Consider the following 24,356-nt stretch of genomic DNA (forward strand, 5'->3'; position numbering starts at 1 on the left):
ATTTCCTGACAATTGGAAGAATTAATCAGTGGAACAACTTGCCTCCAGAAGTTGTGAATGCTCCAGTACTGGAAGTTTTAAAGAAGATGTTGGATAACCATTTGTCTGAAGTGATGTAGGGCTTCCTGTCTAGACAGGGGGTTGGACTAGAAGACCTCTAAGGTCCCTTCCAACTCTGTTATTCTTAATCTTGTAAAACAAAACAAAAACAATGATCAGTTCATCTAGTTGTTTTACAGTCTGGTATACTTGGGAGAACATTCATCTGGCAGCTTTTTTCTTGACATATCCTTCCTTTCTGGTAAATCACTGTTTTGAAGGAGTTTATAGACAATTTCTTTATTTGTTGGTTGGTTCAATTTACTTTTGAACTGCTCTAGAATGTTCCTGATGATTTGAAAAAAAAAATCCAATGATATTATGACAAACATATATTTTTGTCAAGATAAGATTGACAAATTGTGCTGAACCTTTTCTTGGCAGCTGTGTAATGAGTAGAAAAGTACATTCAGGAAGGATCCCCACCAACTTTCTATGCTGTAAAAAGAGCTACTGAGACATCTGCTAGTTATTATGAGATTTTTAGATTTCCTACAATCCCAACTGAGGGTATTTCAGAGTTAGAAAACTATAGAGGAAACATTCAAAAGGGAATAGACCACGCACTGAATGAGAAATCAAGTTGCCCACTTTTAAAATTCTCAAATGTTTCTATTCTAGTTCCACCCCTTTCTGGAGAAGAATGAATTTTGCAATCTCTCCCAGCGGAAACTGTACTTGGACCAAAATGGAGATGTAGCAGCAGATCTGAACATCATGAGTTGTGTGGTTCTCCCCCAGATGGATGTCACTGTGGAGCAATTGGGGTCTTTTGAAAGACAGAGACTTATTTTTAACCAAGATCATCTGTCCCACCTAAAATTGCTAAACAAGGTAAGGGAAAATATTGCTCCCTTTTTTTCTTCTTTTCTGAAGCATTTTCAAGTGGGTTAAGCCTGCTCATCAAGGTGTCAAAGTTCCAAATAGCATCCAAAAGTAAATCAGAGTCCAAGGCAAAGTATTGCTCAAAGTTCCAATTTATTAAGAGAGCCATGTTGGCACATCTGGGAAAACCGGAATCTTAAAGCTTCCCAGTTTTCCCCACCTAGTTGAAAGTTCAAGATCTTGCCCCCACACCCACATGTCCATCACATTGTCCAATCTCTCACTGCCATGCTGGCAGTTCCACCCATCCAGTTCTGGTCAGGTACAGAGGTGCAAAGACAATGGATGACCTTGGCTTTCTAGAAAGAATTTTGTTATGGCTACATAGTATGTAACTCCTTACAATCCCCCCTCCCATTTTCCCACAATAGAAAATGCATAGTAGAATAATATAATGTGTGGCAGGCCAAAGATCCAAAAGAAAAGATGGCTGCAGGCCTGACACAAGGTGAATGACATTCACTGAGAATCGAATGTGGGGAATATAGCCATTATAGTTTTGTTAGACTGCTTGGGAGTCTCCAGTGCTATTCACAAAGTTGTCCTTCAGATGATATAATATGGAACTGTTTTAAGGTCATGAACCCATGTACAAAATGGGTGAGAAATTAAATGATGATTTTACAGGGCACAGATTATGGCCCTTTTGTGTCCCTTCTGCAATTCGGCATCTCCATAAAGCTAGAAAGAGAGAGACTCTCAAGTGGTGGGGATTGTAGAACTGAAATTTGGGTGGTCCTTGTCCTCTAGTAACAAAGAAGGCAGCAATTCTATTAACCAGTGCCCACGTTCAGGTTTGGTTGGTCTAAATCACTTAATCAATCAATCAATCAATCAATCAATCAATCAGTATAGTATTGGAAGGGACCTTGGAGGTCTTCTAGTCCAAGCCCCTGCTCAAGCAGGAAACCCTATACCATTTCAGATAAGTGGCTGTTCAGTCTCTTCTTAACATCCTCCAGTGATGAAGCACTCACAACTTTTGAGGGCAAGCTGTTCCACTGGTTAATTGTCCTCACTGTTAGGAAATTTCTCCTTAATTCCAGGTTTCCTCGCTCCTTGAATAGTTTCCATCCATTGTTTCTTGTCTTGCCTTCTGGTGCTTTGGGAAATAAGTTGTCCCCCTCCTGCTTGGGGCAGCCCTTCAAATACTGGAATATTGCTATGCCGTAAACAAGGGGATGGGGAATCGAGCCTCACAGCTGCACTGAACTTGCACTTCAGTCAAAACAAAGCAATTCCAGCTGGCAAGCATCAAGGTCAAATCCACAGAGATCCACAGTGGCCAGAGGGTGTGACTTCTACAACCCGCAAAATTGCTTCAATGGGGAATGTGACTGATGACACACCTTGAGGGGGGAGAAGGGGAAACAGGGTCAGGCCAAGGTGCAAACTAAGTGAGAACAGAGTTGGCTTCACTTGGTTCATGCCGACATGGTGCTCCTAATAAATAACTGGATTTCCTTCAAAGTTTGGCTTGAGGCTCATGATTTAATTAGGGCATCGGTTGGAACCCTGACCATCTGGCCAGAGTAACTCATGTCTTTCTTTCATTCCACTGGGATGGGGCAAGAGTGCTCTGCTTCTGTAAAGGAGGTCCAAGAAAGTCCAGTTGCCTCCTGAAATAGCACTTCTTAAAAAATCTTTGCAGATCCTACTGGTTCAAAGTTTCTTTCTTTACCATAATTTTATTCTCTTTCAATAAACATCATAGAATAAAAAATAATAAATATTTTAGAATAAATTTTTTTGTAAAAATTTATTGTAAAATTAATATAAATAGATCGTCATATTTTCCAAATGATGGATACGTGAAGAATGGAGGAATGCATGTCAATAAGGCTGTGAGGAGCTGATTGTCACTTAATGTACAATCAGCTCCTCAATTCCATTCCTCCAGCCTTTATTAAATAGAAAAATCTTTTATTGCAATGTGATATGCCAGAAGGAAATGGGAAAAACTAAATGAAGAATCTGTCAGTAGTTGTATCTTCTGCAATAATTTGAAACTAGTTAAAAAAATATATCCACATGGAGTATATCTAATTGAAGCCCAGAGTCTCCTTGACTGATGTTCATGCCAACCTCCATTTTCCATGGATGGTTGTTCTTGACTTATTTTCTCTGGAATTCCTTTTTCTTCTTTTTAGTCTTTCCCTCAATCCAAATGTGTGAAGAGCTGTCCTCCTGGATTTTACAAACGGACTCGGGAAGGAGAGCCCGTTTGCTGCTATGACTGCATTCCTTGTTCGGAGAGGACCATCTCCACTGAGGAAGGTGGGTAATATCAGAGGCAAGGATGCTCCTTCCTGCCCACCTACCTTAGCATCAAAGGGAAATACATTGTGGCTGTGCAGGTCTTTTCCATTTTGGCCTCCAGTGCTGGGCTGCTGGCATAGGTGGTATTCAGCAGGTTCTGACCAGTTCTGGAGAACTGGTAGCAAACATTTTAAGTAGTTTGGAAGAGAGTAGTATGGAAATACATGGTGACTGTGCAGGTCTTCTCCATCTTGGCCTCCAGTGCTGGACTACTGAGCTGCATCTTCTTCCCCAAGTGCTAAATTATTATCCTGCAACCAGATCTAAACACTAAGGAACATCTAATGATAAAAGTAGGGAACTGATATTGAAATTGTTTCTTAGGATCATAACATTAAATGTTTTATTGCAATAATCATTAATAGGTTTGTATGCTTGTTTTTATTCTGACAATTAAGGTTATTTTAAACATTTCGACCAATGTTCATGTTAAAAGAGACACATTGACACTTGACTGTTTTTTTGTTTATTTTCAACCTGCCTAATTTCTATTATAATGGGAGAAATTAAGGAAAAAATCTGGAAGGGTGAAGTAGGAAGCGATAGCAAGTCATGGGGAATTGAATAAGATTACTTCTGGTACAGAAAACCTCTCTTCTCTCTTAAGTACTGCTGACTCATATTTAAGTGATTGTCCACTTATAGATCCTTCTTGGTGTTACTACTATTGTGACAGGTACCACCTATTCTATATTGTGCATTCCGTTTTGGTTGCCTAAATGTAGAACCTTACTTTTCTCATCATTAGATTTCATTTTGTTAGATAGGGCTCAGTGTTTAAGACTGTCAAGATCCTTCTGTATCTTAAGCCAATCTTCTGGAGTGTTGGCTATTCCTGCCAGCTTGGTGTCATCTGCAAAGTTGATGAGTTCCCTTTCAATTTTCCTCGTCTAAGTCATTGTTGAAGATATTGAAGAATACTGAAGTTAAGACAGAAATTTGTGGTTTCTCCACTGTTCATATCCCTCTATGTACATGCAGTTCCATTGAGTGTGGTTGCTCAGCCAGTTACAAATCTATCTGGTTGTGATACTGTCTAACCCACATTTTTCTAGCTGATCAAGTAGCAGGTTGTGGTCTACTTTATCAAATGCCATATTGAAGTTCAAGTAAATCATACCTATAGCATTTCTCTTGTCCACTAATTTTGTCACATTTTAAAAGAATGTAAAAAGATTTGCCTGGCATGATGTGTTTATGACCTTGTTTGCCTCTAAGTGTTCGCAGATTCATTACTTGATTATCTTTTCCAGAATCAATCAACCAATCATTCAATCAACGTGTTTTTAGATGTTTAGTTACATAAGCAGAAAGATCTAATTAGGAGGACCACGGAGTGATGGAAGTTAGATTCAAGGGATGAGAGAAAACCAAATGGAGGACTCACCATAAAATCTATCAATAGGATATCAGTGTGTGAGATTGAATATAAACTAAATTCACCGCTATTTGGGACAAAATCTGACTCTTTCCTCTTCAATGTTCTTTATATAATTGTATCAATAACTGTGATTGTGTATGTATATTTATATGTACAGGCTCCAATTTAATATTTACAATGGCTTTCTGGTCTCTTATTAATACCTGTCATAAAAGAAGATCTATCTTCAAATATGAAAGGGGAGACTGTATAAGAAATATTACTTTCTATTTTGTTAGATACTGAAAAATGCACCAGGTGCCCAGATGATCAATATCCAACTGAGAACCGAGTCCGATGTATCCCCAAAAGAATATCCTTCCTGTCCTATGAAGAACATCTGAGTATTATCCTTGTCTCCTTTGCCTTATTCTTGTTCCTAACCACAGGATTCATTATTATAATATTTATTAAATACCTAGAAACTCCCATTGTCAAAGCTAACAACCGAGACCTCTCCTACATCCTTTTGTTCTCCCTCTTGTTTTGCTTCTTGTCCTCCTTCCTCTTCATTGGTCAACCAAGGAAAGTCACCTGCCTTCTCCGACAAACAGTGTTCAGCATTGTTTTCTCAGTAGCCGTGTCTTCTCTGTTGGCCAAAACGATCACAGTGGTGCTGGCTTTCCTGGCCACAAAACCAGGGAACAGGGTGAAGAGATGGTTAGGGAAGAGCTTGGCCAACTCCATCATCCTTTCTTGTTCCATTGTCCAAATTACCATCTGCTCCATCTGGCTGGGAGTTTCTCCCCCATTCCCTGACTCTGACATGCACTCCCAGCCTCGACAGATTGTCCTTCAGTGCAATGAAGGATCTGTTACCATGTTTTATGTTGTCCTTGGCTACATGGGTTTCCTAGCTGCCATTTGCTTCATAGTGGCTTTCCTGGCCAGAAATCTGCCTGGAGCCTTCAACGAAGCCAAGTTGATCACCTTCAGCATGCTGATCTTCTGCAGTGTCTGGGTCTCTTTCCTGCCCACCTACCTGAGCACCAAAGGAAAGTCCATGGTGGCCGTGCAGGTCTTCTCCATCTTGACCTCCAGTGCTGGACTTCTCAGCTGCATCTTCTTCCCCAAGTGCTATATTATGATCCTGAGACCAGATCTAAACACTAAGGAACATCTAATGATAAAAGTAGGGAACTGATAGTGAAATTGTTTCTTAGGCTCATAATATGTAATGTTTTATTGCAATAATTATTAGTAGGGTTGTATGTTTCTGATAGCAACATTGTTTCTTAGGTACATATTTAATTTTTTATTGTAATGATTATTCTTCTTCTTCTCTTTAATCTGACAATTAAGGTTATTTTAAACTGAAGGAATTAAAATTATCAATGTAAGAGTAATGAAATTTAGAGTTGAATCATCACTCTCCAAAGACCACATCTGGACATGTCTCAACAACAACAATGACCTACTTTCAGACCTGCCCCAGACCTCCCTTAAGAAAGAAAGACCCTCAGCTTCCGGTTCCAGCGGCTGACGGCGACGGGCAGAGACTGCTCGCCCCGCACATCCCCGGTGGGCTCCCCACCCCTTGGATGGCACAGGACGCCCCGAAGAGGCATTCTGCCAGAGGAGCGGCACAGCGAGAGGACCCCTGCATTGGCGGCGGCCGTCGGGGGGCTCCCGCTTTGCTCCAGGCACCGAGGAGCGCGAAGGGGAGGCGCGAAGCGTCTTCGCTGTGAGGCTGTCCGGAAGAAAAAAAGCTACTTGAAGGATGCAGCGGCGGTGCGGTGAGGCGTAGACTCCCTTCATACCTATTACCAATTCTAAAACTTGTCAGTGGTGTTAATTGGAACTTTTGTTTAACTTGGAGAAGTGTGGCTGGAGGGGAGGGGGATTTCCCCCCCCTTGGACAAGCGGCTAGAAACAAAAGTGCTCGTAGCCCCAGGGAAGGAGGAGGGGGAGAGCCAAACCAATGAGGTCACACTCCAACTAAATGGATCTTCAGACTTAACCCTTTCAAGAAAATGTGATCTTTGGGAACTTTGAATCCTGAAAACTTTATTTGTTGCCTCAGTTCTTGAAGTTGGCAGGGCAAGATGGCACACTTCCGTTGTCTTCATGAAAGCTGAACCTGACTCCACCTTTTAACTTCAGGCTTCCGGTCTTTGTCTCCGTGTTATTTGGATACTCCTCTTGTGGATTGTTTGCTTTTGAACTTTCTGGAGTGAAAAACATCTGTTCCCTGCCAGGGTGATTAGAGAGTTCCCTTTTGCCTGGTCTCTCTACCCCCACCGAACTCCCTTGGCTGCTCTACCACTCTGACTGATTCTTCTCTATACTGACTGGACTCTTTATTACTAACAATGACATCTAAAAGACCACCTCCTGGAAAGTCCGGCTTTGCTGCCTCTGCCCTGACATCTGCAACCTCAAGTCCGAGCACGCAATCAACATTGACAGCTTTTAAACAAGTTAAAACTACGGACTTGGAGTTTCACCAAATGTTTCAACAAATTCTACAGGGACAAGAGGAAATTAAGAAACAGCTGAAGGAGATGAAAGAAGAAATTAGAGGAAACCAGGAAAAAATTGATAAGAACTCACAGAGATTGGATCACTTGGAGCAGGGGGCGGCTGAGATGAGGGTGGTGGTGGTGGAAAGCATGCAAAAGGGAAACAAAGAGCTTGACACCCAACAAATGAAAATAGAGTTTGAGAGAATGTCCTTTTATCTTAGATTTCAGAATGTGATGGAGACAGATGATGAAAACATTAGGGACATCATGACAACCATCTTGGCTGAGTATACCCAGAAAGAAAAACAACAGATGGGGTGGGAAATAGACCTGGTCTATAGAGTGAACTCCACATATGCTAGAACACACAATGTCCCCAGGGAGGTGCACATTAAATTTCTTAGGAAAAGCACAAGAGATGAAATTCTGAATACACAAAGGGGACAAGCCCTGATATATAAAGATAAGGAGATAACCATACTGAAACAGATCCCCAAGAAAGTGAGGGAGAAAAGAAAATATTATTCGCAATTGGCGAATAAATTATACCAGAAGGGGGTGTGGTTTCGTTGGTTGCTGCCTGAAGGTATGTTAATATTCTGGAAGGAGACAAGGGTCAGAATTAACACACCCATAGAGGCGCAGGCCTTTATGGAAAAAAATAAATTACTCCTAGAAAAACCAGAAGACATCCCAGTAGATACACAAGACACGGGAGGGGCCGGAGCACTGCCAACGGGGGGAGATGGGGCGACATCAAGAAAGCTCAGATCACACAAGTAAGTAAGAAAATCCACAGGATACAAATTGATTGAAATTATTTTTGAATTTACCACACTGACTGTATGTTATATTATGTAATATTTGAATGCTATGCAAATGTACACTATGAGTCTGGAGGGGGCGTATACCTACCGCAGTTTGCGGCTGCCACAATTTGTAAACTTCCCCATACCTTTTCCTTTTGCAAAACACCCAAAAACCAATAAAACTTTGTTTATAAAAAAAAGAAGAAAGAAAGAAAGACCCTCGATTCCATTTGGTTGACATGATAGGTTCTTTAACTAATGGATACTAGTTGCAACAAAATCAGGCTAGAACTAATTTTTCCATGTGGAGAAATTGTTTCTCCCCATGGCCACTCCATCTTCACCCAATGAAGATTCACCCAGGTGTTTTGAGTATACTGAGATGTTAGGAGTAATATACAGCTGTGTAAAAAAGTCCTGTACACTTTCAGTTTTAAGCTGTATTTACATGTTTAATCAACTTTTCACTCAGAGAAACCACGCAAAATTAGTACTTTGTTGAACATTTCTGTAGTCGGATTGAGGTGCATAATTTTTAGTAATATAACCAAAGTCTTAAGGTTTTGAGTGAGTTTATGTGCTAAAACAAACCCAACCTGAATTTTCAAGAATGTTAGGATCGAAAGTAGCCAATCAGCAGCGAGCTTTGGCTGACCAATCAAAATGCACAGAGGCTAAATCTATGAGCCAATCAATGTTGTCATACTCTCTGACTATAAATAGGCAAGAAAAGCATTGAGAAATTTAATTTAGCTCTGGCTGTGGGCAAGGATGAAGGCCTTTGCTTTCACCAGTACTGAGCAGTGATTGCATCATTGTGCTTCACAAAGAGGGGCTCCTGTACAGAAATAGCCAAGAGAGTGAAATGCCATTGCACAACAGTGAGCAGAGTGGTTGAAAAATACCAAATACAGTAACTGGTTGAGTTGATGACAGGCTCTGCTCTGGAAGACCAAGAAAGTAGACAAAACGCCAGGATTGAGCTTTGCAATGCATTTCGATAGCTGACAGGAAGCTCACCTCACCTCAGATTACAAGAATTTCGGGTGAAACATGTGATGCAAAAGTGTGCACAAGCACAGTGCATCACAGACTGTTTGCCAGAGGGCTCAAAGGCTGCAGGGCTCAAAGTAAACCTTTGCTCACAGACGCTCACCGCTCTCGGCGACGTGCATGGGCCAAGAAGTATGCCAAGTGGACCAATGAACAGTGGGCCAAGGTCTTCTTCAGTGATGAGACCAATTTCTACTTGATTGGGAATCAGTGCAATAAGTATGTCAGAAGATTTCCAGCTGAAGAATTTAGGCCCTACTGCCTGAATCTATCTGTGAAGCATCCATTGCACGTGATGATCTGGGGCTGTATCGCTGCTTCTGGTATTGGTCGGATACAAATCGTGCAGGGAATCATGAATTCCAAGCAGTAGGTTGAAGTTCTGGAAAAGACTTCATGCTTCCTTCAGCTCAGCAACTTGTAGTGAAGGGCTTTTACTTCCAGGATGACAATGCCAAGTCCGTCCAGCAGTGGATGAAGAAGCATGGTGTTCGACTTCTGGATTGGCCAGCTCAGAGCCTGGATTTGAACCCAATTGAGAACTTTTGGGCCAAGATTGGTTATGAAATAAGCAAGAAGCATCTGAAGATCAAGCAGGAGCTAATTGAATCCATTATTGCAGCCTGGCACCACATTGTCACTAAAAATCACATGCAAAGACTTATATAGTCTATGCCGAAGCAATGCTGCCTGGTGATAAGCAATAAAGGCTGGCCAATTTCATATTAGTAGCCATGTTTGGTTACCCAAACGGACCTTTTCAGGGCCACAAACAATAAAAATGTTAACAAAACACTAGCATCGCCCTTAGTAATTGCAACACGTATCCCACTGGGTATAATCTGTTTTCATAGTCATTGTAAGCATGCAAGAAAATTCACAATCCTATCCAAACAGCACCAAATTGCAAAACGCTTATGCTTTTCACTTAAAAACCACCAGTATTTATTTAAATATAACAATATTTGCATAGCAGTTAGCATAAAACACCATAAAATCAATGGCCTATCCAAAAAATATCATAAACCATAAACCGTGCAGGATTTTTTCACACAGTTGTACATTCTTTCTCTGGGTGCGTGGCCTTGAGTGCTGGCACAAACTGGTTCTGAGCTTCTCTGTTTTTCATCAAGCTGTCATTTTCCCTCTCTGTTTCCTACTCGGACATTTGACAATGATTTCATGTTATAAAAATATATTATTATTATTTTTAAAAAGAATTTTATTGGTTTTTAAGCATTTATGGGGAAAGGTAAAAAAGGTACATAGAAAATTTTGGCAGCTCCCGTGCTAGTGGTAGAAATCCCTCCAAATCTCACAATTTTTACAATGTTAAAAATAACGTATAAAAGATAAGCAAAAACAGAGTCTTGTTCTACATTATATCAACCATGTGTTCAATCATCTCTTTCTGTCACTTTCTAGTATATCAACAATTACCATAGTATTTCAAATACATTTATTTTTGTGACCTGAGCCTTTTCAATATTGTTCCCTCCTCCCTGTCCCCAGATGGAGCCACAGCCTCCCCCCTCCTTCATATCTTGTACATTACTACCTTTTTCACCACCTCCCCTATTTTCGTCCTCTAGGAGAGAAATATGTTTTTTAATGAAGGCTTTTGCCTCCTCCACTGTATTAATTCTAATTATATTTCCCTCCCCAAAAAATCAACATTCCCTCTGGCAATAACCATCTAAACCAAACTCCTTTATTGTATAATTTCTTTGATAAGGAGGAATACTTCCTCCTTTTTTCCCTTATTTTTTTCGGAATTTGCTTAAGAATGGTAATTTCTTTATCTTTATAATTTAATGGTCCCTCCCTTTGGGCCCCTAGCACCTCATCCCTCGTGGTCCTCCTAAGAAATTTAACATGTACCTCCCTTGGAACATTGTGTGTTCTAGCATATGCTAAATTAATCCTGTAAACCAGATCCATATCCCACCACAGCTGTTCTTTATTTCTCTTAATATATTCTGCTAAAATTGTACTCATAATATCCTTAAGATCTTCATTTTCTGTCTCTGGTAGGTTCTGGAATCTGAAAAAAAAGGACATTCTTTCAAGTTCTATTTTTGCCATTAAATTTTCCAATTCTAAATTTCCCTTCTGGACTGCCTTAACCTCCTCCCCCAATCCAGCTGCCCCCTCCTCTAACACCCCAATTCTTTGTTTTCTGTTATATGATGTTGTACACCTCTGAGTTCATCTTTGAGATCTGTCACCTCTTTTTTCAATTCATTTTGACCCTTCATAATTTCCTGAAACATTTGGGTAACAGATAGTTCTTTTGAGCTCTCTCCAGTCCCTTCTTGTTGTAACAATGAAGTAATTTTTGCCAGCTGCATGCTTGGACTGGAGGTGGCAGAAGCAGGAGCTGAGAATGACTTGCCCATTGGTGGTTTTTTGGACTCCATTTATCTGCGCTCAGGGATGATAAGTCTTTTACAAAGAGAATGGCATCAGTGGAGCACGCAGCTGTGCCGGTCCAAGGCAGCAGGCAAATCCAAAAGTGAAAAGTTAGTTCTTCTTCACAGTTCCAAGGCACGTAGGTACACCAGAAAGGGGAAAAGTCAAATAATCAAAATTAATCAGGAAGACCACGTAACGGGAGAGATCCAGAGCACCTTCAGAGGGGGTATTAAGACAATACCAGAGATTTTTTTTCCAAAGGTAGTTTCAAAAGGCAGGCTTCATTTATAAGTACAAAGAAGAAGACGGAGGGGCGCCATCTTGGCTCCTTCTTTCGCAGGGAGAAGAACAAGGAATTCCATAAAGTTTTTTCCTTTTAAGAAAACAGCTCAGCAATCACCTCTTGCAGCTGTGATATCAATTTTTCCCACATAGTTAGTACAAGTGGAAAGTCACCCTTTATTCTCTCTCCATTCTGGTATAGAGAGATATAGTTCAAATGCCGCTTTGTCCGAGGGGGGGGGTAAAGAGAAAGAAACACCCCCCTCTAATCTTCCAGTTTCAAATAGATTGAACAGAAATTTACAATAGTCTGCTGCTTATCTGTTAACAATGATTAAGGAGATTAGGACGGATCTCTCCCCACCGGCATTTCAGCCGCTCTTCTTTTGCTTAACTCCTTCCTCCTGGAGTCTATTCGGCAAAAGAGCAGACAGCCAGAAGTTGTTTCATGCCCCCCTCCGCTCCCCGGCTCCTGGGGCGAGGCTGGAAACACCCCCTCCAGCTGCCGCCGAATCTGGGGGGTTCCAGCAAGCTGCCCTGCGGCAGGAGACCCCTCCAGGGCCCGCTGTGCTCCTGAAAGGAGCCCACTGGGGAGATGAGCAGCAGACAACACGTCTGTCGCCTACAGGAATCGGAAGTGACCCTAAACAATAGATTATTGAATATTAGTAGACATGCTTGATTTGAACTTGGATCAAATCAAAGTGTTTACTATGGAGAAATAAGGCACTGGGGCCCAGTTTCCTCTCTAGTGACCATCCAGCAATAGAGCTCAGTATCATCAGCATATAGTGATACCACATGCTGGGGGGTGGGTGACCTTGCCCAGTGGTCACTATTAATGTTGCAAAGCAAAGAAGAGAAGATACCACCCAGAAGGACATCAGAAGTTGTTAAGCAGGAGGCTTAGGCTGGACTCCCATGAACAAAGAGGCAGAGTCCAATTCTCTCTGAGTCACACATTTATTCAGGTCTGGACAAAGGTGGATCATGCCATAAAGCTGGAAGAACCCAAATGCTTTGTTCAACATGCCTTTATGGTTACACATTACTTGGTTACAAAAGCAGGAGATACAGTTCTTTGTATGAAAGTCGTTTAAAACAGAAGTTGCAATAGTGGTATTACTCAACACGTACATTTAGAAAGAAGCATATTTAGCAAGTCTAGGAATAGAGTAGACTAGAGTAGACTAGAGTAGGGTAGGGTCGGGTTGGGTCGGGTTGGGTCGGGTTGGGTCGGGTCGGGTAAGGTTGGGTAGGGTAGGGTAAGGTAGAATAGAATAGAGCAGAGCAGAGCAGAATAAAATAGAATAGAATAGAATAGAATATACAATTAGAATTGTATTCTTTATTGGCCAAGTGTGGTTGTACATGTACAAGGATGCATAAGCTCTCACAGATATTGTACCATATCTGTGTCTAAGATGGGACAACCATGTTAAAGTGGCCATCTATGTCAAAACTGAACAGCTCTCTCTCAACAGAGGTGGAGGGATATAGAGAGACTGGAAGCATCTGAGCGAGACAGTCAGAGAAACGGTGGGCTCCGAAGTGCCTCACGTACATTCTGGCCGACAAACCGAAGCCGGGGATCTCTGGATCAGAACTTTCCTGAAGGGAAAGTGAAGAAGGAGCTGCATCCCATTAGACCCAGAGGAACACAACTGGCTCCTTACAGGTCAGAGATTCGCTCTCTGAATTGGCATTGGGGGAAGCGGCATTGTAAAATGAGGTGGAAAATAACAAGAGGAAAAATCAAGAAAAAGCATTGTTTCTTCCATTCGTAATTTTATTTTTCCTGCATTTAAAACTGCCAAGCTGTACCACTGAAAATCATTGAGTTGAAAGAATATGGAGCCATTTGCCAGAGGGAAGAACAAAGAAAGCAAAGCATTTAAGAAGGGTTTGAATTTGCACAGACTGTTAGATTTTGTGGCAGTGGAAGAAAAGAAGAATGTCTTCCCCACTTTTTTCCCCCTTCACTTTAGCTGAACTGGAATATTGGAGCTGGATCAGAATTTGGAAATAAGAAGAAACTGTGGGACTTAAATTATACTGTATTTTTCAGAGTATAAGATGCACCTTTTTCCCTCAAAAAAAGAGGGTGAAAATGTGGGTGCGTCTTATACACTGAATACAGCATTTTAACCTCCCAAAACGCCGCCCCCTTTGCAAAAATGGCTGTGCATAGCCTTTTGGAGGCTTCCAGAGTGCTCCTGGGAGCTGGGGAGGGCAAAAATGAGCAAAAAACGGGCTGTTTTTTGCTCGTTTTTGCCCCCCACCCTCCAGGAGCACTCTATAAGCCTCCTAAAGGCTGTGCACAGCCATTTTTTGTTTTTTGGAAACTTTTTTTATTTGCCTCTTCAAAATCTTGGTGCGTCTTATACTCTGGTGCATCTTATACTCTGAAAAATACGGTACTTAACTGTAACTTTTGAACTGGACACTATGGAAAGTTGGGAATTTGAAGAAATACGTGAGATTATAAAAAAATATACATGAGTCATTAAAATTAAAATTAAATAGAATTTTGAAGTTAGAAATTAAGAAGAAACAAGAAGCGAGGGAAGAAGAAGGGAAAGATAGTGGAACGATAGAAAAGCAATAGAAAATAAAAAAAGATAGACAAAAGATTTCACTGGGTTTGACAGTGGCACAGGGAAAATTGAAAAGGGGGATATGTCCCAACAAGGAAAGGGACTATAGAAGAAAGGAAAGGAAATGGCCAGACAGGCATAGAGAAGAAAGAGAAGAAAGAAAGGCCTGATAAGAGAAAAGAGGAAGAGAAGACAAGGAGACAGAGGATACATCGAATGACGCAGCAGTGGGTGATGGAAAAGCTAGAGAAGGAAGAATATACGCCCAGTAGAAAGAAAAAGCAGGAGCTTAGAGTTTGGGATAAAAGGCTCACTAGGAAGAAATGGAAAGGATAAGGCGAAAAAAATGTGAAGATTGACAGGAAGAAGGGAAGCATATACAAATATATACAGAAGCACATATATTAATATGAATGACTAGCTAATTGGATATTTAGAAATTACTATGTGGAGAATATAAATGACATGATAGTTAAACTGAGTTGCTATTGAAAAGATAATTAAATATAAGTTTTAAATATTTGGAATATGGATACATATAGAACTTTTAAGAAGATGAATATAAGCAAGGTGCATATTGCTTGTCATGTTATATAGCAGGTTAATGGAATTGTAATAAGCATTGAATAGCAAGGATTGTAATTAAAAGATAACTAAATGTAAGCTAAGTAAAGATATGAAAAATGGAAGAGGGAACGTGAAATATACTTATAATGGAAAATTACTGAGATTATAAAGAGAGAACTAAAAATTTGGGGCATGTAATGATGTATAACTGTACAATATTATGAAGGGACTAGCTGGAAATTGTAACCAGGTTCACACTTTGCCCAAAAAATAAGCTTTTGGGGGTGAGTGGGGGGCTAAAAATGTAATTATTATATATGTATACTTTTTTTTAAAAAAAGGGAGGATATATGTTCAAATTATTAATATGAAAAATGTTTATTGAAATAAAACTACTACCACTATCAACATTAAATGGAGCCTGCTCAGACGCTGAAATACACCATGCAAGCGAGATGAAGAGAGTGGAAGAGAGAAAGGAGACAAGAGGAGGAAGAGAGGGATTAGGAGAGAGGGTGGGGGGGGAAGAGGAGGAGAGAAAGAAGGAGTGGAAAGAGGAGAGAGAAGGAGAGAGGAAGGGAAAGTAGAGAAGAGATGAATGATAGAGGGAAGAAAGGAGGTAGGGAGGAGGAGAGAGAGAGAAGAGGCAAGAAAGTGATGGATAGGGTAGAAATATGGAGAGCAGATGATAGTCTTTGAGAGTTGATGGTAAGAGGAATTGATATAATATTGAATAATACAAAATAGCATTGGTTATGATGTAATGGTACATATGTGGTTATTTGTATAAAAATAAAAAAATAAAAAAACTGATTAAAAAGAAAAAAAGCACCGTTGGGACACCCTATCTGTGGTTTCCTGCCATGCCTCCAGTGAGCTACGAACGGGCACACATTGTAACGATTCATTTAGTCTCTTGAATTCAGAACTTTCAATGAAAGAATCCTGATCATCATAATCCTGATCAACAAAGTTTTTGGGGCTTGAATTCTCATCCTCCAATCTTCATTTTCTAAGGTATCCCAGTAGGAAGGGCCAGAACTACTGCAAAAGAATCTCCCCAGAGGCAAATCTGTGACTTTACACAAGAATCCTATTCTCCACCCCTCCCTCTGAACATGGAGACCCAGAAGGACCCAAGGGTCCTGGAGGAGATGTTGTTTCTCACTATAAATATTACCATCCCAGTCTTTGGGATGTCTTCTGCTACTTCTCCAACCGTTGCATTTCAGGCAATAATCCGACTAAAGCAACATGGAGGAGTTCTTACATCAGCCTCTAGTCATCCTGACTCTTATGCACTACATTTAGGACAGGCAAAGACTGGCCAGTTGAATGCACCTTCTCCACGTGAAATTTACTTTGCTTCTGTCTGAATGAGGAAAGCCATTTCCTTTTCCATTTTGTGAGTGTGCTTTGAATTCTTCTAACTCTTCTTGCAGTTGACAAACAGAAATGAGTGATTCAACAAAAGGAGGAATGAACCTCCTGCTTCTGCTTCTGATGCTTGGGCTTACCCAAAGAAATTTTGGGAGGCTCACAGCTAAATGCCCCCCAATTTTGAAGCAGCAGGACACAGGAAAGCCATGGAACTACTACGGGCAAGGAGACTATATCATCACTATGTTTGAAACGGCAACAAATCCTTCTCTTGAACTATTACAATTTAATGGGGCTCGGTATATTTCCTCTCTGTAAGTCATTCAATTTGATGGAGTTGCGTTCCCTCCATTTGCATTTCTAGTACTCTTCTTCCTTTTTTTTCCTTCCAATTATTTCTAAATTGTAGGATATGGGTATGTGGGTGAATCATTTTGATTGATAAAGCTCTCCTCTTTTGCCTTATCTTGTACAAGACTCAAATGTAAGGATGGGGAAGAAGGAAACCTAAAAAAAACTTGAGAAAGACAAACACAGAATTCAGAGGATCTTCTAAAATATGAGTTCATTTTGTTCATGTTGATTTTTATTTCATGTGGTTATTGAAAAGTTGTATTTATTTCCTCTCATGACTTATTTCTAGAATTGCTTAACTGGCTGACTTATTCATCTATGTTCTTGTTTCAATGATTCAGTAGCTGTACTTGACTGAATGACTGTGAATCATGGTCATCAGAGATAGGAAAATTAACATTAGTACAAATAATGATACATCTGTGACTATTGACCCTGGTTGAAAGCTATGTCTATCCTATCTTCTCAATGCTTTTCGAGATTCAATTTTGATATGTGACTGTCATTTCTTCTGGTTTTTGATCAGTAATGGTTTATTTTGTGGTTTCTGTTGTTCATGAGGATAACATAAACATATTTATTTTTACAGTACTAGAAACACAAATCTGGCAGGAATGCAACGCTACATTTTCATTATTCAATTGGTCAACAAGAATTGCCGGCTCCTGCACAATCTCACACTTGGTTACAGCATCTATGACAACTATTTGAGCACATTTGCCACTTCAGATGCCTTGCTGGACACACTCTCTACTGGAGAAGCCAATGTTCCCAACTATAGCTGTGGAAGGAAAGACAATCTTTTGGCTCTTCTTGATGGAGCTAAAAGAGACATCTCCATCCAGATGTCAACTTTAGTAGGCACTAGCAAAGTCCCACAGGTTTGTGTATGTTTTTCTGTGAGTAAAATGATTGGCATGGTGGTGTGTGAACAATAGATTCAACATATCTTCTCTATGAAATTCAACAGCTGCTTTTCACCATGGCCATTGTAGATGTTATGTCTTGGAATAGGGATCCACAGTGGTGAAGGGATAAGATTTGAGGCAGTCATGTCCTTGTACTTGTATTTGCAATAGACATAGGTTATAAACAGCTTAGCTAGTTTTCTGGCAGACGGTAAGTCATTACAGGCCACAAAGTGGGGTTGTTTGGAGAATAGGTCGACAACCATCCACATGACTGTATTCCTTTTATTATCAGGTAAGTCGACTATAAAATCGATGCTTTTCTCCTCCCATGGTCTTACAAGCAATGCCACAGCCTTAAATAATCCTGGGAACTTGTGTTGCTGTCTTTTCATGGTAGTGCAAGTTACACAGCTACACACATGCTCCTCTATATCTCTTTGTAAAGCAGCCACCAGAACTGCCTGTTTGTCAGATGTCAGATGCATATAAATCCAATAAAACAAACAAACAAACAAACAAACAATGTAAGATTTTTAGAAACACTAACTGACTGGCCGGCCAGGAATCATGGAATCATTTTAACACCTCCAACCGAAGGGATTCAGGAACACAGATCTTAGACCATGCTAGCCCATCCCTTTGATTAAGAAGGTCTTGATGTTCTTGGAACCATTTATCAGTTGCCAGCGGGACCTGGATAAATGGGATATATCTTGTATTGGGACTTTCTGTGCCACATACGCTAATCCCTGTTTGGCGGTCAGTGAGGCAGATGGGACCATGACCTCTACTATCTCTTCCCTTCCATGGGCATATTGAGGTTTTCTAGAGAGAAATTCCTTTTCCCTGGGATGTGTTTTAGCTGCATACTAAAGCATCTGAAGAACTTTGCCCAGCGAACCTGTATGTGGGACAACCATCTTGGGGTCTGGCATGCCTCTAAGTTCTTACGGTCTATCCAGACTTCAAACGGTAGCCCCCCCTTCAGCAAATGTCACCAGGTAAGTAAAGCCCATCAAACTGCAAAAGCCTCCTTCTCCCAGGTGGCCCAATTATGTTCGGTATTAAACAGTTTGTGAGATGTATATGCACAAGGTTGCAGAATGCCATTCTCATTGGCCTGCAACAAAACTGCCACCACTGCACATCACTAGCATCAGCCTGCCCAGTGAATGGCTTGGAGGGGTCAGGATTTTTCAATACTGGTTCTTGGGCGAATAATCTTTTTAAATGTTCAAATACTCGCTGACAGGCCAGCAACTACTGTATGGACTGACCTGGCCATGGATTCCCAATTAACCATTTGGTCTTCGTAAGTCCATGAAGGGCAGAGCTACATGGGCAAAGAATGAGATGAATTGGCGATAAAAATTTGCAAACCTCAGGAAGCTCTGCAATTGCTTGCAAGTTTTTGGGGCTTGCCAATTCATCACCACCTTTACTTTTGCTGGGGCCATTTCTATACCGTTAGTTGATATCCTGAACCCTAAATAGTCCAGTTTGGGTTTGTGAAATTCACATTTTGATAATTTCACAAACAGCTTGGCATTCAACAATTTCCTAAGTACTTGGCGCACCAAATGGACATGCTCTTCAATTGTATTAGTCTATATCAGTACATCATCTAGGTAAACAAGGACCCCTTTATAAAGGTGTTCATGCGGGACTTCATTAATCTGCTGCATGAACACAGCAGGGGCTCCTTGTAACCCAAAGGGCATGACCCTAAACTGATAGTTACCAAACAGACAATTGAAAGTGTCTTTTCCATTCATCACCTGCTTTGATTCATAGGGTCTTCCTCCTCCTCTTCATCACTCTCACTGGCCAGCTCTGTGGTGTTTGAGCCGCTTGCTGTGCTCCCCTGGAGGACTCCACGGGTTTCCAGACACTCTTCCTCGCCGTCTCTGGCCGAGTGACAGGCTTTATGGTTGGTGCCTTCACAATTGCCTCCAGACATTCTACAGCCCTATGACCTGGTTTTCCACACTGGAAACACAACATTGGCATATGAGGAGGTCCAGTTCTAACTGGCGTTGCAATAGAAGGACTTGCTGATATGGGTGGTGCTATCAGCATAGCGGGGCTGCTTTTAGTTGGCTTTTCAGGTAGTCTTTGACCCCAATGCGTCCAACTGGTTCTCAATCTATCATCAGTCGCTGCGTGGAACCAGTCTATAAGGTGAGGCCTCAGGCCTGTTATACGAATGCTCTGCTTAACCCACATTCAAGACTAACCTTGAACTGATGTATGATCTATCTCTCTGACCAGCCCCTGGCCTTTCTGGCAAGTCGTCGAAATTCTGTGATGTAATCAGTTACTGGCTGGCCCCTCTGTTTGACTGCCAGCAACTCTCCCTCCGCCCATTGTGCCCCAGTACTATCTTCAAATCGTTCCTGGAGCACCGCCAGGAACAGGCCAATGTCTCCCAGTTCTCTAGCATGGTTGCTATACAGGTTGGTGACCCATTCAGCCACCTCCCCCTCCAGGACTGCCACTACAGCCATAACCATAGATCACTGCTATACATATAAATGTCTGTACTTATCCAGATGGTTAATAACTTATCCAATGAAAAGGGCTGCTTTATCTGGGCTTTCATCAAAAGATGCCCTGACATCCGGAGGATCCAAAGGACCCATTGGAACCTGTCTGTATCCCAGTGACCCAGGCCAAGGAGGTCTTGTTGAGGACGCCTAATATCCCCTCTCCCCTGTGGCCACACCTTGATTGTTATATGACGTGTCCTTCCGTGCTATAGCTTGTGATGCCAGTGTCTGTTCCCCAGTAACCCCCTGGCCCAATCCATAGGGTGATATCACTTCAGAGTGGTCACTATACCACCGGGACCCTTCATCTAAGGCATGCATCTCCCGGGACCTTCTCTCTATGCCAACAAGAACCAAGAACCAGCTCCTTAAACCCAGGCGGCCCAAACATTTCTCTTATAACATCCAGAGTTTGATTACCTAACGCAGTTGAATAGCTCCATTCATCTTCTGAAATCCTTCTTTTCCTCCATTGTGAAAAATGTCTTCCAGTAGGCGTGAGGGTAGGAGGACCCTGTGGACCCTTGAACCCTCCAGGGCCCAGGGGACCTGGCCACCATCCACCTACGGCACCTTCATCATGCTTACCCTGGTACCCAGCAGCACCCTCCTGCAATTGAGGAGGCCTCTAAACTGGCCTCTCTTTGAAGTGTACATCCGGACCCAATGGAGGCGTAGGAAAGGCTTTGGGGTAACAAGCTCTGTTGGTGCTTCTGATCTTCTAAGTTAGCTGTCTCCAGATCAGGCTGAAATGTGTCGAGGCTTGACCTTCTGTCAGGTTCGATTCAGGCAAAGAAAACAAACAAGCCGACTAAGGAAGTAGTTCGTGGTAAATGTAATCTTTATAAGCCTGTTCCTCTACTTCCAACAAACACGCAATGCAAAACACAAGTGAATTAAAGTTAAGCCTGTAATTCCGCAGTTCCCTCCACCATTTAAACAATCCTATGCCCCGCCCTCCTGTGGCCCGCCCTCTCCTACGCACACGCAATACACTGAATATACTGTGATAACGTGAGAGACCATGCTGGTTTACATTGCCATGCATGCGCTGGTGCCATTCCATATGAAACTCACTGCAGGATTTCGGTGCAGCAGGGAAACAAGTGCGGTACAGCAACAGAGGTCCAAGTCACGAAATGCCCCAGTCACGAATCTCCCCATCAGCGGAATGGCAGCCCTGAGCCACTGAGAGCGCTGGGGCTGACAAATATTAAGGAGCAGCTTATATTAAAATAGAGCAAAAAATGTAGTCTTATGGGGTTTTTTATTTTAAAGTGGTAATTTAGAATTCCTTACGACCAAACAATTTCATTTGGCATTGGGATAGTGATGGAATCAGGGCAGAGACTGAATAACTCCTTTCAAAAGTGATATTTTATTTTATTTCATTCTATATAAAAAAATATTTGATCTGCATTTCTCATTCCAAGGAATTTGGCTAAGTTTTCTTGTTTTGCTTTGTCCTTTACCTATAATCCCATAATTATTTCTTTTAGAGATTCAGGACACAGCCATACATAAACTCTTGCATGCATGATTGCAATCAGTTTCAATCCTGCATGGACTTTATTTAGATCAGAAAGAAGCATATTTAGCAAGCCTATGAACAGAACAGAACAGACTAGAATAGAATAGAATATAGAATTAGAATAGTATCTTATATTGGCCAAGTGTGGTTGTACACACAAGGAATTTTTCTCTGGTGCATAAGCTCTCAGATATTGCCCCGTATCAGTGTCTATGGAGATTTTCAGTCATCTAGGTCATGGTTGTCCCAAAAGTGGGACATGGAATCTTTCCATTCCCCATGATTCTTCAGAGCAGAAGAAGCTTCTTGGATGAGAAGCGATATGTCTTCAAAGAAAAACCAGAAAGTCCAGTTGCCTATTGAAAAAAAGCACCTTTGGGACACCCTATCTGTGGTTTCCTGCCATGCCTCCAGTGAGCTAAGGACAGGCACACATGGTAACAAATCATTTAATCACTTTAATTCAGACCTTTCAATGAAAGAATCCTGATCATCATAATCCTGATCAACCAAGTCTTTCAAATGGGGCTTGAACTCTCATCCTCCAATGTTCATTTCCTAAGGTATCCCAGTAGAAAGGGCCAGAACTACTGCAAAACAATTCCCCCAGAGGCAAATCTGTGACTTTTTTTCACAAATATACTATTCTCCATCCCTCCCTCTGAACATGAAAACCCAGAAGGATTCAAGGGTCTCAGAGGAGAAGTTGCTTCTCACTATAATTATTACAACGCCAGTCTTTGGAACATCTTCTTCTGCTTCTCCAATCTTTGCCTTTCAGGTAATAATCAGACTAAAGCAACTTGGAAGAGCTCTTGCATCAACCCTCTAGTCATCCTGAGTCTTATGCACAACATTTAGGACAGGCAAAAACTGGCGTGTTGAATCCATCTTTCCACCTGAAACTTACTTTGCCTCTGTCTGAATGAGGAAAGCCATTTGCTTTTCCATTTTGTGAGCATGCTTTGAATTCTTCTAACTCTTCTTGCAGTTTACTAACAAAAGTGACTCATTCAGCCAAAGGAGGAATGAACCTCCTGCTTCTGCTTCTGATGCTTGGGCTTACCCAAAGAAATTTTGGGAGGCTCACAGCTAAATGCCCCCCAATTTTGAAGCAGCAGGACACAGGAAAGCCATGGAACTACTACGGGCCAGGAGACTATATCATCACTATGTTTGAAACGGCAACAAATCCTTCTCTTGAACTATTACAATTTAATGGGGCTCGGTATATTTCTTCTCCGTAAGTCATTCTAAGTGATGGAGTTGCATTCTCTACATTTGTATTTCTAGAACTCTCCTTACGTTCTTTTTCTTCTAATTATTTCTAAATTGTAGGATAATGTGCATGTGGGTGAATTATTTTGATTGATAAAGCTCTCCTCTTTTGCCTTATCTTGTAAAAGTCTCAAATGTAAGGATGGGGAAGAAGGAAACCTAAAAAAAACTTGAGAAAGACAAACACAGAATTCAGAAGATCACCTAAAATATGAGTTCATCTTGTTCATAATGATTTTTATTTCATGTGGTTATTGAAAAGTTGTATTAATTGCCTCTCCTTATAGAATAAGAATGTCTTATTTTTAGAATTGCTTAACTGGCTGACTTATTCATCTATGTTCTTGCTTTAATGATTCAGTAGCAGTACTTGACTGAATGACTGTGAATCATGGTCATCAGAGATAGGAAAATTAACATTAGTACAAATAATGATATATCTGTGACTATTGACTCTGGTTGAAAGATAGGTCCATCCCATCTTCTCATCCCTTTTGGAAATTAAATGGTGATATGTGACTATCATTTCTTCTGGTTTTTGATCAGTAATGGTTTATTTTGTGGTTTCTATTGTTCATGATGATAACATAAACATATTTATACAGTACTAGAAACACTAATATGGCAGTAATGCAACGCTACATTTTCATCAATCAATTTGTCAACAAGAATTGCCGGCTCCTGCACAATCTCACACTTGGTTACAGCATCCATGACAACTATTTGAGCACATTTGCCACTTCAGATGCCTTGCTGGACACACTCTCTACTGGAGAAGCCAATGTTCCCAACTATAGCTGTGGAAGGAAAGACAATCTTTTGGCTCTTCTTGATGGAGCTAAAAGAGACATCTCCATCCAGATGTCAACTTTAGTAGGCACCAACAAAGTCCCACAGGTTTGTGTATGTTTTTCTGTGACTAAAATGATTGGAATGGTGGTGTGTGAACAATAGATTCAACCCTATCTTCTCTATGAAATTCAAGAGCTGTTTTTCACCATGGCCATTGTAGATGTTATGTCTTGGAATAGGGATCCACAGTGGTGAAGGTATAAGGATTGAGGCAGTCATGTCCTTGTACTTGTTGTTAATGTTGTCTGTTTTGTATTCAGTATCTTGAAATGGCCAATGACCAATCAACACTAAGCCATTCTATTATGTTAATGAGAACAAAGTTGGATCTATTGAAAGCAAATATTTTAGACTTCAACTCACCCCAAATATAACACTGCATTCTTCATTGCTTTTTTAGATTACTTCTTCATTTGTTTCAGAGGCTCTGAGTGATAAAAGACAGTTCCCCTATTTCTACCGGATGGCTCCCAAAAATGGGATCCAGTACCCAGCAATTGTCCAACTTCTTCTCCATTTCAGATGGACCTTGATTGGTCTCTTTGCTTCAGACACAGAGAAGGGGGAGAATTTCATGCAGATATTTACTC

General features: G+C 41.1%; 2 protein-coding genes across 2 annotated transcripts in view; one reads left to right on the forward strand and one right to left on the reverse strand.

The window, feature by feature from the left end:
- The window catches only part of LOC309384548 (vomeronasal type-2 receptor 26-like), a gene marked incomplete at both ends in the record, with an annotated part of 254,096 nt that overhangs the window by 110,191 nt on the left and 119,549 nt on the right, over positions 1-24,356 (reverse strand). The gene's annotated exons all lie outside the window — the stretch shown is intronic.
- The window catches only part of LOC309384550 (vomeronasal type-2 receptor 26-like), a gene marked incomplete at both ends in the record, with an annotated part of 99,382 nt that continues 94,706 nt past the window's right edge, over positions 19,681-24,356 (forward strand). Inside the window, 2 exons of the mRNA XM_081938240.1 lie at positions 19,681-19,737; positions 20,643-20,697. Of these exons, the coding sequence (XP_081794366.1) occupies positions 19,681-19,737; positions 20,643-20,697 (112 nt within the window). The remainder of the gene's footprint in view (positions 19,738-20,642; positions 20,698-24,356) is intronic.

This window comes from Natrix helvetica (assembly GCF_964273705.1).
Source record: "Natrix helvetica genome assembly, chromosome: 1".
NCBI lineage: Eukaryota > Metazoa > Chordata > Lepidosauria > Squamata > Natricidae > Natrix > Natrix helvetica.